The sequence below is a fragment of the Erpetoichthys calabaricus genome, chromosome 4 (assembly GCF_900747795.2).
Source record: "Erpetoichthys calabaricus chromosome 4, fErpCal1.3, whole genome shotgun sequence".
Taxonomy (NCBI): domain Eukaryota; kingdom Metazoa; phylum Chordata; class Cladistia; order Polypteriformes; family Polypteridae; genus Erpetoichthys; species Erpetoichthys calabaricus.
In genome coordinates this window covers 45,598,195-45,614,249 of record NC_041397.2, presented here as the reverse complement: position 1 = coordinate 45,614,249, position 16,055 = coordinate 45,598,195, and the positions used below count along the sequence as shown (strand labels likewise).

The following is a 16,055-nucleotide window of genomic DNA, read 5'->3' as shown; positions in this document are numbered from 1 at the left end:
AATGGTCAGGTTTTGAGATTTGTGGCAGATAGACACAAATTTCCTTTCCTATATACTTTCATGCAACTACTTCTTATAAATCCAGAAAAATGTTGCCTCTCTACAAACAAGAATTTCCATCCATCCATCCATCCATTTTCCAACCCGCTGAATCCGAACACAGGGTCACGGGGGACTGCTAGAGCCAATCCCATCCAACACAGGACACAAGGCAGGAACCAATGCCGGGCAGGGTGCCAACCCACCGCAACAAACAAGAATTTGTCCCATAAAATCATTTTGCCTGCACAATCTACATTACTAAACCACAGTTTTAATTTATGCACGGAGGCACCGACACGCATGCGCACTGCGCCGCGGCGCCCCAGAGTCAAACGCAGCGACTTCCCAGAGTCAGTAGGTGGCGCCCAAACACCGCCCAAACACCACAACCCACAGTCAAACGCAGCGGCCTCCCAGAGTCAGTAGTATGTATGTGCCAGCTGTCTGTGTGGCATGTTTGAAGCACATAACGGACTTTACCATGCCCACGACCTGTGAACTAAACCTGAGGTACAGCATGCATGCCAGGTTCTACAGCCGCCCGGATGCGACCACCCACACCACCGCATGCGCACTGCGGCCTTGGCACCCGCCCCAGAGTCCAGAGTCAAACGCTCGCATGCGCACTGCGGCCTTGGCGCCCGCCCCAGAGTCCAGAGTCAAACGCAGCGGCTTCCCAAAACGCGGCGGCACCCGCCCCAGAGTCAAACGCAGTGGCTTCCCAGAGTCAGTAGGTGGCGCCCAAATAACACAACGTGCTGCGCCGTGTCGCCTGCCACAGAGTCAAACGCAGCGGCTTCCCATAGTCAGTAAGTGTGCGCCCAGACAACACAACCTGTGAGCGCCCAAACAACACAACCTGTACAGTCATGGATACAAACAATGAACGAAGGCGCCCACACAAAGAAACCGCTGTAGTTCAAATAGGGTTAGTGAATTAAATGGAAACTTTACCATGCGTACGACCTGTGAACTACACCTGAGGTAAAGCGTGCATGCCAGGTTGTACAGCCGCCTGGACGCGACCGCCCACGCCACCGCATATACCCTCCATGACATTTCTTCACGCAGCGGCTTCCCACCGAGGCGCATATTGTGACGTGGCGCTCGCCCCAGAGTCAAACGCAGCGGCTTCCCAGAGTCAGTAGGTGGCACCCAAATATCACAACCTGTTCAAGCAGTCGGTGTCAGCGAAGGCAACAGAGTCACGTCTCCACAAAACGTAACCGCTTTAGTACAGATATGCTTATTGAATTAAATGACATTTCCCCAGACGCACCCACCCTCCATGATATGTCATCCATCCAGATGGCGGAAACTGTACCATGCCTACGACCTGTCAGCTAAACCTGAGGTAAAGCGTGCACGCCAGGTTGTACAGCGCGCCCACAACGTGCGTTTGACACAGCACAGGCAAAGGAGGCACGTATCCAAATGGAGGAAGCTCAACGATTAATAATACAAACACGAGCCCGTATGGCTACTACGACCTGTGAACTACACCTGAGGTAAAGCGTGCACGCCACGTTGTACAGCCGCCCGGACGCAACCACCCATACCACCGCATATACCCTCCATGATGTTTCAACACGCAGAAACTGATTGCCATTCTTGGATTTCCGATTCGCTGGCGAATCGCGGGCTTACTTGTGCTTGTTAAGTGGGAGATGAATTGTGTCAGCTGTAATGCTTTGCAAGGCTCCACTTCCTTTTGACTCACATGAAGGCATTTTTTCTCAACATGCTTACCAATCACTTAAATATTCATTCAAAGGTATTCTCTTCAGTAAATGATTTAACACTGTCACTATACTGTACAGGACATGTATTCCAATTGTAAGAAAAACACAGAGAAATTAATATGAGTTGAGGCATCTTGAAAGTATACCCGTTATACTGTAACTGCTGACAAAAAAAGGCATAAAATGAGAAACAACAAGCAATGTCTTTTCAAGATTGAGTTGCAAAGCAGACTGACCCAAGATGGAGGTGGAACCCTTTAACAGGATGCCAGAGTGGAAGGGGTGGGGTCAAAAGAAGTGGCATGACTGGTGCTGCCAGTTGTTGGAACTGTTGTGGAGAGAGGAGGAGGAAGCATTAGGCACCAGCGCCAAACTTCGACTTGGGGTGGAATTACTACTTGACAAGCCGACCCAAAAATCACATGTGTGACACCATCTAAATTTAAATGTTTTAGTTTTTGTTTTTCTTTTAAAATAATCATTATTTCCAAAGTGGTCTCCCATACCAAGCTGAAATTTGGCGGAATGGTACATCTAGGCTAGTATGTATCTGCTATGAAAGGACATTTTGATATATAGGTTTTAGGGTTAAACCCCCTCCTACAACAAAGAAATGAGATACCCCAAAATCTAAAAAATGATTTGATGAATTTCGTTAAAATTTGGTGGCTTTGTAGAAATAAGAAAAATTACCCAACATGTGTTTTTTTTTTATTTGTCAAGAATTTGTTGATATTAATATTATGCTAACTTGCATGCTCTGTACTGCACTTGAAGTGTGCTTCAGACAAATGAAGGACACAGCAGAAGTGATTGATAGGTCACACGTATAGTACCTGTAACCGATAAGGAGGAAGGATGACTAAAGACAGCGTGGTGTCCTGGACAAGAATAAAGAGACATGATCACATTCTACAATGAAAAGAGAAAGCCCAGCATTTCTAGATGCATATTGTCTCTCATGTTGGTTAACCATCAACCTCCTGGACTGAAGTATCAAGCTGCATGAAACACTCTTACATGAATGATGAGTTAGGAGGGGGGGGATGTGGACCCCTGTGAAGTGCAGACAACAACCTAGAGAAGGGTATCCCCTGTCCCATCAAGTATCAAGCGCTATGAAGCACTAACACATAAATGATGAGCAGGAACATTAACCCATTGAGTTTTGGGAGCTGTGGGTGGATTACCAAAGGGTGAAAGTCAGAATAACAGCTGCATGGCTGTGTGCCCCCCAGAAATAAGGTGAGCGGCCACATGGCTACACACTCACGCAGCTTAGAAGAAACATAGCAGGTTACCCATTTCAAAAGAATACACTTTCATGTAAAATTGTGTTTTGCAATGACAATAAACAAAAGCCACGCCAGTAGGAAAAGCAGGAATGTTTTACAACATGGACAACTGTGTATAAAATTTTCAAGAGTAAGCAGCTCCAGTTACATTTTACTTATTTATTATTACTTATTATATGACTGATGCCTTCATCCAAGGTGGCTTACAACATTTAAGATACCATTGGTTACATTTGTTTTGTTTTTTCATTTGGAGCACGGGCAGATAAAGTGACTTACTAATGGTCACACCATGTCCTTAACAATTACACCACACTGCCTGCCAATAATATTAACCCTTGTTAAGAAAAAGAAAAAAATACACATATTGTGTACAGAAAGGATTTAATTAGTTACCTAGTACTTCTGATACACCTGATTAACTGACGGCACTACAACACAGGCCTATTGTCTTACAAAGTCTCCCGGTTAACACAGCTAGTGTTTTCTATATCTCAGTCACCTCACGCAAGTAATTTATATTATAAGAAAACTAAAAGTTTATCGTTGAGGAAACTGAAACCAGAAATCCAATTGGTTTGTTTGACAAACGGAAAAGCATCTTTTTCTTTTGTTGGTCACTTTAACATAAACAATTCTCATAAAGTTTTTACGGCTCATGGTAAAGTAAAATTACACAATAAAGTTTTAGTTGTATTTGTACACATGGAGTGAATGGTTTTATTTTAATTCCACAATAATGTACACATGAGCATTGTTTAGCATCTTTTAAAACACATTTGTCCATTTGTAGTCAGTAAGCCCAAAGAGATGGCAAGTGGCTGTATGATAAATTAAGGCATTATGTTTACATATCATCTCAAGTTATCCTCACATCCACCCTCCTTTCTTTCAAAAACGATTCTAAGAAAGTTTTTTGATCCAGAGTGTATTTCACAGACATTAATTCCCTTCTGTACAAACTGCATAATTACTTTTCAGGATTATCAACATTTTATCAGAGTTGCTCAGTTGCAAATTATTTATTGAGAAAATTACTCAGAAATAAAACCTTATTAAATTGTTTTTCATTAGACTGTATTATTACTATAATTATTTTAAATTATTTTACATATTAATTAGAAATTGTCTAGATTTATTAAAACTGATACTGATTTGTTTGTTTTTCATACTATCCGCCAATATAATTAATTTCACTTTAAAAAGAAGTTTGATAGCACAGAAATATTTTTTAAGCAAAAAAGTAATTTATTTTTGAATTAATGAAGCACAAAATCAAATCGCAATAGTGACAAGGAAGATTATATTTACCCCATTAATAAGTAGTCATAATATAAAAATTGCCCAATTTTAAGGAACAACAAGGTTTCAAGACAGATAGTGAGCCAAACTATTGATTTCAATGATGTAAATTGTATGTGAATTTCCCCTTGGGATTAATAAAGTATCTATCTATCTAAAAGCAGACTGTAATAAAAGTATGTGCTTTGTTGAGAGTAAACTACGCACTAAAGCCATCATGCAATTTGTATGTGTATATAACTAAGTGCTCAGTCAAGTTCCACAATATAAGCAGATGGCTCTTTTTAATAAACATCAGCATTTACTGTTACTGCCTGTAAGTCAGCTGCTCCTCTTTTCCATAACATGAAGGGCTGCACTAAATTCATTTTTGCTGCTCCTGTAAGGTGTAGAGAGCAATGCCAACTCATTGCAGACAAATGCCAAGCAAAATTTTTGTAACTTAGCAAAATGGATAAGAAGATGCAGCTATTGCTGCTCTGAAGAAGACAGAAACACATCAATTCCAATTAACCAGCAGAATTTAGAGGGACAGGAAATGCTCTCACGTCACTATCAAAGTGACTATTGCAGTAGCATGACAAAGTGCAAACATATTTGTTACATAAAGCAATAGTTTTGGTAGGAATATGTTTCTGTTGTGCCATTTCTGTGTACAGCACTATAAGGCCTGAAACCTTCAGTGCCATTTGCAGGATTGTTTTGGGGGAGGCTTTCATGAATTGCACTACCTTTTGTTTGGACAAAGTTTCACAAAAACACAAGTAGAAGCATTTGTTCTGTTATAAATTTGAACACACCTTTCAACCTCTGAATTTGCTCAGTGGAGTTTTCTTACGCATGTTCAAAGTGAACGTCTACAAACCATGAATCTTTTGCATGTTTGGTGTTTAGTTTTATCCAGGTTTAGACACCCTTTAAAATGTGCTCAAGTTTTCTTATTAAAGCATAGGAACATTTTACTGCTCAAAGGTTGATCTTTGATATTGCATAAGACTTAAAAGAGATTCTCATTTATGTTTCATTTAAGAATCAGCTTTGTCACAGATGTTTCTCCTAAATTTCTTGGGAGAAACAGATTTAAACAAAAAGGAGACATGAGATACAACTGTGGTAAAGGAGTCAAACTTGAGATTTTGTTTTGAAAAGCTTGGTTTATTTTGTACAATCTCTTTCTAGTGTTGTTTTAATCTCTTTCAAGACTTCATATTTTTAAATTATTATTGGATTGATGCCTTTATCCAATGTGGCTTCCAACGTTTGAGATACGATTTGTTACATTTCTTTTGTTTTTCCAATTGAAGCACAGGCAGATGAAGTGATTGGCTCATGACTGTACAGTGTCAGTAGTGGGATTACAGAATGAGTATGATCTAATTGGAGAACAGCAATATAAATTAGGGCAACTAGCAGTATTATTCAGAAGCAATGACAATAGTTTTGTAATCATATTAAACTGTTTTATTACCACAAATAACTGTCCATACATTTCAACATACAATACTTAGTACAAGATGTAAATACTTTCAAATTACAAAAAAAAATGTCAAGACACTACTTGGAGAATCTGAGCCCATTGTGTGACTTTGTCGAGACATCTGCTGAAACATAAGAGGAGACACGTAGGCGAATACCAGGGTATTTTGTCTCAGGAGGAAAATCTGAGAAACATTAGAGACAAAAGCATTTTATTTCTTTCTGATCTCATTGTTGTCTAGGAGAAAACAAAAGATATTAAGGAGATCTCTTTTTTGATTTTTCATTCCTATGGGAAAATATCATGGCTGCACTTCATTCAAATAATGATCGGGTATACCAAAATTTGCTAACGTTGAATGTTTCTTTTTAAAAACCTTAAGACCTGACACTGTTGATAAGGTTGATTTATCATGTACGCCAAATGTTAACTGTTTTTATGTACAAATATGTGAATACAGCACAATGTAATATACTGTAATGCTTGCCATTATTAACGAAAGTACATAAGGTCAAGATTGGGAGGAGGGCTTTGTTTGATTAATAGCCAAGATATATTGCAGGATTTATTAATCATTTGTTGACGCCAGAAAGAACATTGCAACTATTTTGACAAGAACTGGCTTATCAGCCCAACGCAGATCATCAATCCTATCCATGTTATTTCATCAAGATAACATATAGTCAAGCTTTGAAGGTTCCTCAAGTCCTACTGTCTACCATACCACTGTGTTTATAATTCCATGTGGGAAGAAAAACGTTTGAATGTTTGAGTGAAGTTTACCCTAAATCAATTAGTGACTCTGAGGCTAGGGATATGCCCTGGCAATCGGAAGGTTGCCGGTTCGAATCCCGTAAATGCCAAAAGGGGCTCTGCTCTGTTGGGCCCTTCAGCAAGGTCCTTAACCTGCAATTGCTGAACGCTTTGAGTAGTGAGAAAAGCGCTATATAAATGCAAAGAATTATAATTATTATTATTATTATTAATTATACATGTTTGTCCCTGTGAAGAACTCGTCTTGGATCCACAGGATTAATTCCCTTCTTAACTTTGTACACTTTAATCATATGAACTCTTACTCTTTGTTTTCTTAAACTAAGAAGGTTCAACTCCTTCAGTCTCTCCTCATTGCTCATGTATTGCAGTCTAGTTGCTCTTGTCTGGACCTTTTCTAGAGCTGCTATGTCTTTTTTGTATTATGGAGACCAAAACTGCACTCAGTATGTCAGATTAGGCCTGTGAACTGTATATAGCTAAAGCATAACTGCTATTGAGTTGTACTCCATATATCATGTTATTTGACCTAATATCCAATTAGCCTTCCTAGTTGCTTCTGTGCAGTGACTAGAACACTTGAACATTAGAGACAAGAACAGGCCTTTAAGCCCAACACGCTTGTCCATCCTGTTTCTTCTAAATTGCCCAGTTTAACATCACATTGAGATTTAGTTACCATTTGGTAATTTATTTCATGTGTCTGTGGTTCTCTGCATGAAGAAAATTTTTCTAACATTTCTGGGGAATCTGCCCTTTCCAAGATTCCAAGCCCTTGTTTTTGTTGTCCAGTTTATTTTAAAAAGTAATATTTGTTATTTTTAAAGTATCTGTCTGCATCCACACCACTAATTCCTTTCATAATTTTAAATACTCAAATCATATCACTTCTTCAATTCTGTTTGTTTACTCTTTCAATCTTCCCTCATAGCTCACACCACTCAGTCCTGTAATCAGCCTATTAACCGTTCTCTGGACTTTCTCTAGTGCCGCTATGTATTTTAAAGAGCAACTAGGCTGAAGAGTTACCACACAGTACGGGTCCTTGGTTTTTCTCATAAGCTGTACATTTATGGTTCAAACTACCCATTGTATATTAAAATCTATAATGTTTACTTAATATGTGTAATAGTTTATATTCACTTAAATGTCACTTGCTTCAAATTTGCCTGTCCTACTGTAAAAATGCAGCAATCCTAAATGATATGCAATTCCAGCTAGTTTAGTATCATCTACAAACTTTACCAGCTTGTTATTTAAATATTTTCTTATCAAATTGAATGGAAGATTTCAGAATTTTTATACTTTTCTCGTGTGGATGTTGCTTTCCTATAAAAATACCAGTTTTATTCCACTGACTTACAACAGATCAATCAATTTAGACTTTCTACAGTTTCATAATGTTAAAATTTGGGCAGTTTTGGTTTTGTGCACTTTGCAATAAGCTGTTCTCCTGACTTTGGCATTTCCCTGCTTTATCTGCACCAGCTCCTAGTGACTCTTAATTTAAAAACTGAGTAAGGAAAAGAATGGATAGATATGTTAAACTTTAATCTTAATCTTGAGCTGCAAATGATTTTACATTTTATGTAATTATTTTCAGAATGGAAATATTTTCTGTGGTCTGAAGACTTGCTTGACGCTGACTTGTGCCACACCAGTTTCTTTACCAGATACTTGCTGCCAAGTTTGTAAAGGTTTTTATCCATTTAAATAACTTAGCTATTTTAAAAAGTTCACTCCTTGGTTCAACTTTATCTCTTTTATAATTATTATTTTATATTTAGTATCTTCAGAATGTATTTGCCTCCTTGTTGAATCCAAGACATTAGTCCCCTTGACAACTTAAAGATTGTAGATAACCAATGATCTTTCTCCATTGCATTAAAGATTACGCAAATGAATGAACAAACATCCCTAAATTCATACATGTAAATGAGAATGGAGAAGACTCAAAAGGATTCATTCTTGACATAGGCAGTTCCACAGAGTATACATTCTGCTGTTGAAAAGAGTCAAAGGACTAGGTAGAAAGAGATGTAGTTCTGACTTGTTGGAAGTGTTACTTTGTGTAAATTAATGTGTTTTACATTTTTTAAACATTATTTATTTAGTAAGATGGGAGCAGGAAAAATGATTTGCAATTTTTTAAGAGGTCACCCAATATTTACGAGTATACAGTATATGTATACAGTATATTGTATATATGTAATATATATTCACATATAGTAGTGTTAGTGAAGTCTTTACATTTAATATTCATTTTTCATTTCTTCATTGAACACATCAATTCATCTTTTACTGTGTCTACAGAGAAAATCATGTAAACAAATTTTGTAATAACAGCAGCTATTGTTTTCTTTTCTTTCTGCTGATTACTTTGTACACTGGCTTTGAGGTGTCCCTCCATTTTCTGGTTCTGTTTCAACTCAAATATATGTTTGTTGCTGTTGTGCATGATCTCCTTGCTTCAGGTCACATCACAAAATTTAAACAGGGCAGAGTTTAGGACTTTGACTCACTCATTCCAAAATCATAATACACTGATGAGGCAAAATATTATGACCATTCACATGTGAAGTGAATGATGTTGAGTATTCCATAACAATGGCATATGACAAGGTCAGGGATAAAAGATGGTAAGCTGACATTAGGTAATTGTGGTCAGCTTGGTAAATACAACAGATATCTGCAGGTGTAAAGACCTGAATGACTTTGATAAGGGCCTAATCATTATGGCCAAGCGTGTCAAAAGTTTTCTAAAATGGCTAGGCTTATAGGATTCTCACAGTCAATCGTGGTGAGTATCTACCCACAGTGATCTGAGGAGAGAAAAACGAAGGGTGTTTGGCTGGCTAAGACACTTCAGTATGAGAGCTCAATGAAGGCCACCCCATCTAGTATGATCCAACAGAAGGACTGCTGTTATACAAATCGCAGCTAATTTTAATGATAGTTATGGGAGTAATGTGTCATGACATAAGGAACAACATAAGAACATAATAAATTTGACAAATTAGAGGAGACCATTGAGTCCATTTGTCGCTTATTTATTCAGCTAGTAGATATGTTGTCCCAATATCTCATCCAGATATCTCTTAAAGGTTGTTAAAGTTTCTCCTTTAACTACATACGTTGGTAGTTTCTTCCAGGTTCCCAGAAATCTGTGTATAAAAGAGTGTTTCCTTTGAGTTCAGTCTTAAATGCTTTTCCCTTATACACATAAAGTGTATCAAACCCTGCTGCATATGCGACTGCATAGCTGCAGGCCAAACAGAGTGCCAGTGCTAGCTCCTGTCAACCATCTACCTACTTACAATGAGCACAGGAATATCAGAAGACATTGTATGAAGAAGACAATCTGGTGGACTGAATGTAATGCTTTGGTCAAAGTTCTACTGAGAAACCCTGGGTCCAGGCATTCATGTGGTTGTTAATTCGACACATACCTCCTTCCTAAACAATGTCCATTGGGAAATGGCATCTTTCAGCAGGCTAATGCACCCTGCAGCACTTCGTGTATTGTTTGGGAATTATTTAAGGAGCATGATGGATTGTTTAAGGAGTTGCCCTGATCTCAATTTCCCCAGATCTCAACCCAATGAAGCATCTGAGGGATATGTTGGAGTAACACCTCACAACATACAGGAGTCAGAGGATACGTTTGCTGCTAACATTCTGGTGCCAGATACCACAGGAAAATGTCAAAGGTCTTGTAGAGCCCATGCCTCAGTTAGTCAGAGCAGTTTTGGTGGAGAAACAGTATAACAGTCAGGTGGTCATTATATTTTAACTCATCAGTGTATATTGTCTGTTTAAAGATTCTGCTGAAGGTTTACGTTTGTCATTAAAATTATTTTAGCACTTCATAATTCATATTCTGCTATTTGTCATCTGTTAGATAAAAATATAAACATCCTGTATTTGAATTTGTTCCCCAAATGCCCTAAGTAACTGCAGGCTGTCCAGATATTAAGATTGTATAGCAGCTGAAAACCCCTGCCATGCTTCTGGGTTGAAATTAGATTCTTTTGTTGGAATGCAGTATTTTGTTTTTAACAAATTATAATATTTCTTGTTAGGAAAAAGCTTCTTAATTGTCTCATCTGTCTCACAGCACTTTCTTAAAAAAGACTTAAGGATTAGCCATGTTGATCTGTGGCAAATCTCAGGATGCTGGCAATGTTCTTCTGAGAACAGTTGCCTTCTCTTTTGTAACTATCCATGCACACCACTTATTAAATTATTTTCATACAGTGGATTCTTCAACAGCAACATTAACCAGTTTTAGAAAAGCCTGCACATCATTTATCATTGTACTATGGATTTGGGCTGAGTGTTGTAAGGTGATTACTCTTAGGAACAGTAAAAATGATGTTGAATTTGCTCCATTTATACACTATGTATCTGATTGTGCAGTGACAGAAAGAAGAATCTTTGGAAAGTATTTCCATCCTCATAGTTGTTAGTCAACCTATTTACTAAGACCTCCTTTTGATAGAGGTACTTGTATAGTTTTTTTATTTACTAACACTAAGCAAATACTATTATTGACAGGCCAAATTAATTTTTTTTCCCTTTTTTTATGGGAATGTCTCCTCTAACTCGCTCTTGATCATTATTTATTTGATGGAGGCATGTAACTCCTATTACCTACTAAACAGAGGTGAATAACTTCAGTTGTTTTTCATTAAGTTTAGATCAGTATGTTCAAGAAAGATGTGAAAATGCAATTTTCTGTGGGATATTCATTCAATCAGATAATCTTTACATATTATTAAAACTATGATATAAACCATAATATACTGTATATATATAAATATATATATATATATATATATATATATATATATATATATATATATATATATATATATATATATCAGTTATACTATTTTAAAAATACACTGTATATAAATATACTTGCCTGCTTTGGCCAAACTAAACAGGTGATGGGATCCATATTTATTACAGTGGACATCTATTCCTGGTGACCCTTTTAGAAATGTACTCTTTATCCCAAGTTTCTGGGCTGCTTGCCCTTCGGTGTTCTGAGTAGGACCCCAGCATTCTCTTTCTTAGTGTTCTTACCATTCCTTTATAAATAATGCAAAATAGAGCTGCTCACTTTATAGAAAAAGAAATATGACTAGCACTTCTTCCCCATATTCACCATCCATTGGATACAGTGTAATATCTTCTTCACCCCCAGGAGTGCCCTGCCACCGTTTTATACATTTACCACCACAGGATTTGATAAAGTGTTCCAGTAACCATATAGTAAGAGTTCTATTCTAAGGCAAGATGACAGGACTGAAACACACCCCACAATAATGTAATGTGGTGTTCCTTTGTGGTACTCTGTGTGCCATTCTCGTTATTGAGGATCCCTCTTATCTAGCCGTAGAACTTAAGAACTTTTCATATCCAGGCTTTGGTGATGTGCTTGGGGTATGTTGTTCTTGACAATGAGGGATTCTGATACGTGTAGTACAGTATGTAGTGAAAAGACAAGAGCATCTTCATTTATCCATTCATTTTTCTGAACATACTTTTTTCCAGTGTATGGTTGTGAGGAGCTGATACTGCATCAGGTGCAAGGCAGGAACCAACTCTGCATTGAATGTCAGTTCATCGCAGAGTACACCCACACCTACATACATTTATACAGGACACTTTTTGGGTTGGGGAATGAAACAAAACAACTGAAAAAACTCATGCTGATTCAAACAGCATCCCATTTTGGGATCATACCCCCCATCATTGGAGCTAACAACAACATTTTTAGTAGAATCTATTTTGCCTTTAAGACACATAGGCTGTAATAATAAAGGATCCCAACATCTGTGTTCTCATAAAACCATGACAGCATAAAGGTGCTTTATATTGAGCTATACAACAACGTACTGAGTAACATGGTGAATGTACTGTATATTTTTCTCATTAAAAGTTAAATATTAGATGTACATAAGAAGTTTGTTCTAAAAGAACACTGATATGCTGGTCTGAGACCCTGTTTCTTCTGTTTTCTTTTCATCAACAGATTCTGCAGATTTGGCTGGGAATCCTAGTTATGCTTCATCAGAACTGATCCAGCCACAGCTGAACAGAGGAGTTGTATGTATTTATGCCTGATGTAGAAATTCATAAGCATCTTAAGCATGTTGGGGAGGAAGAGGATAATTTCAGAAGTCATTCTGGTGCTAACTCAAGTCTTGAAATCATTCAATGCCTAACAGTGATAAACCTGACCATATTTCATTACCATCTATATTCAACTCTCAAATTTGGAAAACATGTTTTCATGGGGTACATAAAAGCTATTTCAGACCATAGGGAAAAAGAAGTATGAAAAACAAGTATGAAAACAAAAAATGTACCCTTAAATACATTGCCTGCTGGTGTCTTTGAATATTGTGATTTGGGGAAACACTAAGTGACCTGTAACAGAAACATTATCTAGTTATGTTGCTTGTAAAAAAAAAAGTCATGTTTCTTCAAAGCAATTTTTGGAAATTTTTAAATTTCAGTCAAACAGGTCTAATTTAGAGGCATAGGCAGATATTTAAATTCAGCACTTAGGAAGTGGACAGCGCTTAAGCTACAGTATGCCACTATTAGGCACTAGACCACACAAGTACTACTGTACGTGAGATATACTGTGGATCTGTATTAGTGCCAGATCATCTTTTAAGTCAGTACCTTTTTTGTTTTGTTTCTTGATGTTTTCTTTTTTAATAATGTGTAACTAATTTCATATTTTACAATAATATGTTAAAAGTATCACCATAAATATAACTAAAAATATAAAGTATATAATACATTTTGCATTTATTCATTTTTTCTCCTTTACTTGCTTATTTATTCATTCAATTAATTAATTTCTTCATTTCTGCAATATTTATAGTAATACAAGATCAATCATTAAGTTACTAATGGATGATATATAGGTCAGTGATCATTTTGGATAACTAAAACTGTAACTGCATCTGACTAAGGACATTTAATGGCAGAACTAAAGAAAGAAGACAGATATTGCAGAGATCATTTTCTTTGAAGACATTAACATAATAATAAATGAAAATGTTTTAGTCTATAGCAATTTTCAAACATCCAATAAAAATGTGCAAAAGGAGTAAATGTTTTTAGAACAGGGAAATGCATGACCAACCTAATGGAGAAAAGAAAAATAAATAGAAATCTTTATGGAGATTCAGGTTATAATAATTTACAAAGTTTTAAAACATTATAAAATGCTATATTTACTTACAGAATGTGCAGCGTCTATAAAATATTTACTCCACTTGGAAATTATAACACGTTATTTAATTCTAAAAATATTGTATCTACATGGATTTAGATAAGGATTTTTTTCTCATTGATCAATAGATAAACTGTAATCAGTGTGTGATACAACAATGTCTTCCAGAAATTAGGGTTCTAAAGATAAGATCTTAGTTGTAATCTGTGGTCTACTTGTCTTTGACAGATTATTTAAGTTCTCTTAGGGAAAATGGAAAATATTCACAAACTGTGATTTACAATTCTTACCACATAATGTTGATTGAAGTCCCAGGTTTTGACATTTTGTAGTTATAAGCCCCAAGAGTGTCGCTTTGGGTTATAACCCTACAGACAACTATGTTCCTCTAAGTCCAAGTCTACTTGCAGGCTGTAGCCGGTTTTCTTCCATGCTTTCCTATAACTTTTTTGTATTCATAGTTCTTTCTCTTCTTACACGTCTTAAAGATCCTGGTTAGGACAAGTGCTCTCCTAGCACAATTCTGATTCTCATCCTTAAAATGCACATATTTAACTGACATTTATCTGAAACTCCACTGAGCTGCTTACATGACTTTAAAAATACTATTTAGTTGTAAATTGAATATTGATTGAATTCACCCCTTTAATATTTTTTTATCTTTAACATTATAGACTTTGATTTATATTGCCCAGTAGCAAAACAATCCATGGCATATTGTAAATTAATAATATCTGAAACATTTCAAAAGGATGATTCCTGTTGATTTACATAGAGGTGCATTTTAAACCATTGTGACTGTGCCCCGAGATTGGGCAGTGTCCTGTCAAGGTTTGGTCTGGACTAAGAATATTGAAACAATTCATTTTAAATATTTCTCCAAAACTCTGTTCATGATATTTATTTTGAAAAATTGTTTTTTTAAAGCATATGTAAACTTTCAGAATGTTAGCTATATGAGATTCATTACTAAACTTTTTTTTTCATCCCATTAATTGCAAGAGACATTCACAAAACCAGTGTTTTGGAGCACAGGCCAAGGGAAAATTGGTTAAAACATCTCATTCTACAGTGAGCAATACTCCCAGAGGTATAAATTTGAAAAGTTTCATGCATAAGGGAGCAGCTGGAACAACTATGAAGATTGTTTTACAGGAGAAACACAAAAGAGGTATTTATTGTATATGGCTGTCAGCATAACTGCAAACATGTGATAGATGTAAATAAAGGAGTACTGTATTTAATGATGCAAACAAACAGTGCATAAACACCAGCAGACGTTTTGTTAAGTGCGACTTTTATAAATGTCTAACTTGTAATCAACATATATAAACCTTTCTTAACCTTCAATGATATGCCAAAAAAATGAAAAAAGAAAACCTGGAGATAAACATTTGATACAGTATAGCTTTGCTATTTCAATTGCATGGAACTTCCACCTAAAACAGTGAAAATCTATTTATCACAAAATATTGAAACCTTGTTTTTAGCTTATTGTATTTTTGTTATATGTTTTTGGCTGCACACTTACTTGATTATTAAAATTCAGTCAAGTACTTGATTCTTTTTACATGAAATTCATTGGCAGTCCATCCATATGCCGCGTAAATACTTCTCCCTGCTAACATTCTGAAGTCTTCATGAAATAATTGACATTAGAGCATATAGTAAGGCCTTCATTATGTGTATTTTAATAAATGGCTCGCAGCCCACAATGATTTAATTATGGAACAGGATTATGATGACCCTGATGGACATGTTGCTCTAAATTGCCTCAGCTTTCATTTTAGGTGCCAAAAATGCACCTACTGTTATTGTTATGTCTGTCTTTCCACAAAAAACAACTTAGCTTCCATCTGTCTGGTTGAAGTTTAACACACTTATTCTTCAAGGACATTTGTCAAAAAATTAAATTGTATTGATATATTGGAAATAGTACATGGTGTACAAAGTTCCAAAATTTCAAAAACTCCAGTTTAAAACCATTGGTCTCCCAATTTTAGTACACAAACAGGAAGAACATGCAAACTCCAAGCAGGCAATGTTTCAAATTCATATACTTGGAGTTGTGGGGCAGTAGAGATGACCACCGTGCCACACTTCTGTGTTGAGCAGTTTTATACTTTAATGGTATATGTTTGCACTTCTGAAAATCAGTAGAT

At 36.4% G+C, this 16,055-nt stretch overlaps 1 protein-coding gene across 1 annotated transcript in view; it reads left to right on the top strand.

The window, feature by feature from the left end:
* Positions 1 to 16,055, top strand: part of chrdl2 (chordin-like 2) — a 69,646-nt gene that overhangs the window by 15,302 nt on the left and 38,289 nt on the right. The window contains exons 5-7 of the mRNA XM_051926573.1: positions 8,236 to 8,329; positions 12,676 to 12,749; positions 14,896 to 15,064. Coding sequence (XP_051782533.1) covers positions 8,236 to 8,329; positions 12,676 to 12,749; positions 14,896 to 15,064 — 337 coding nt within the window. The remainder of the gene's footprint in view (positions 1 to 8,235; positions 8,330 to 12,675; positions 12,750 to 14,895; positions 15,065 to 16,055) is intronic.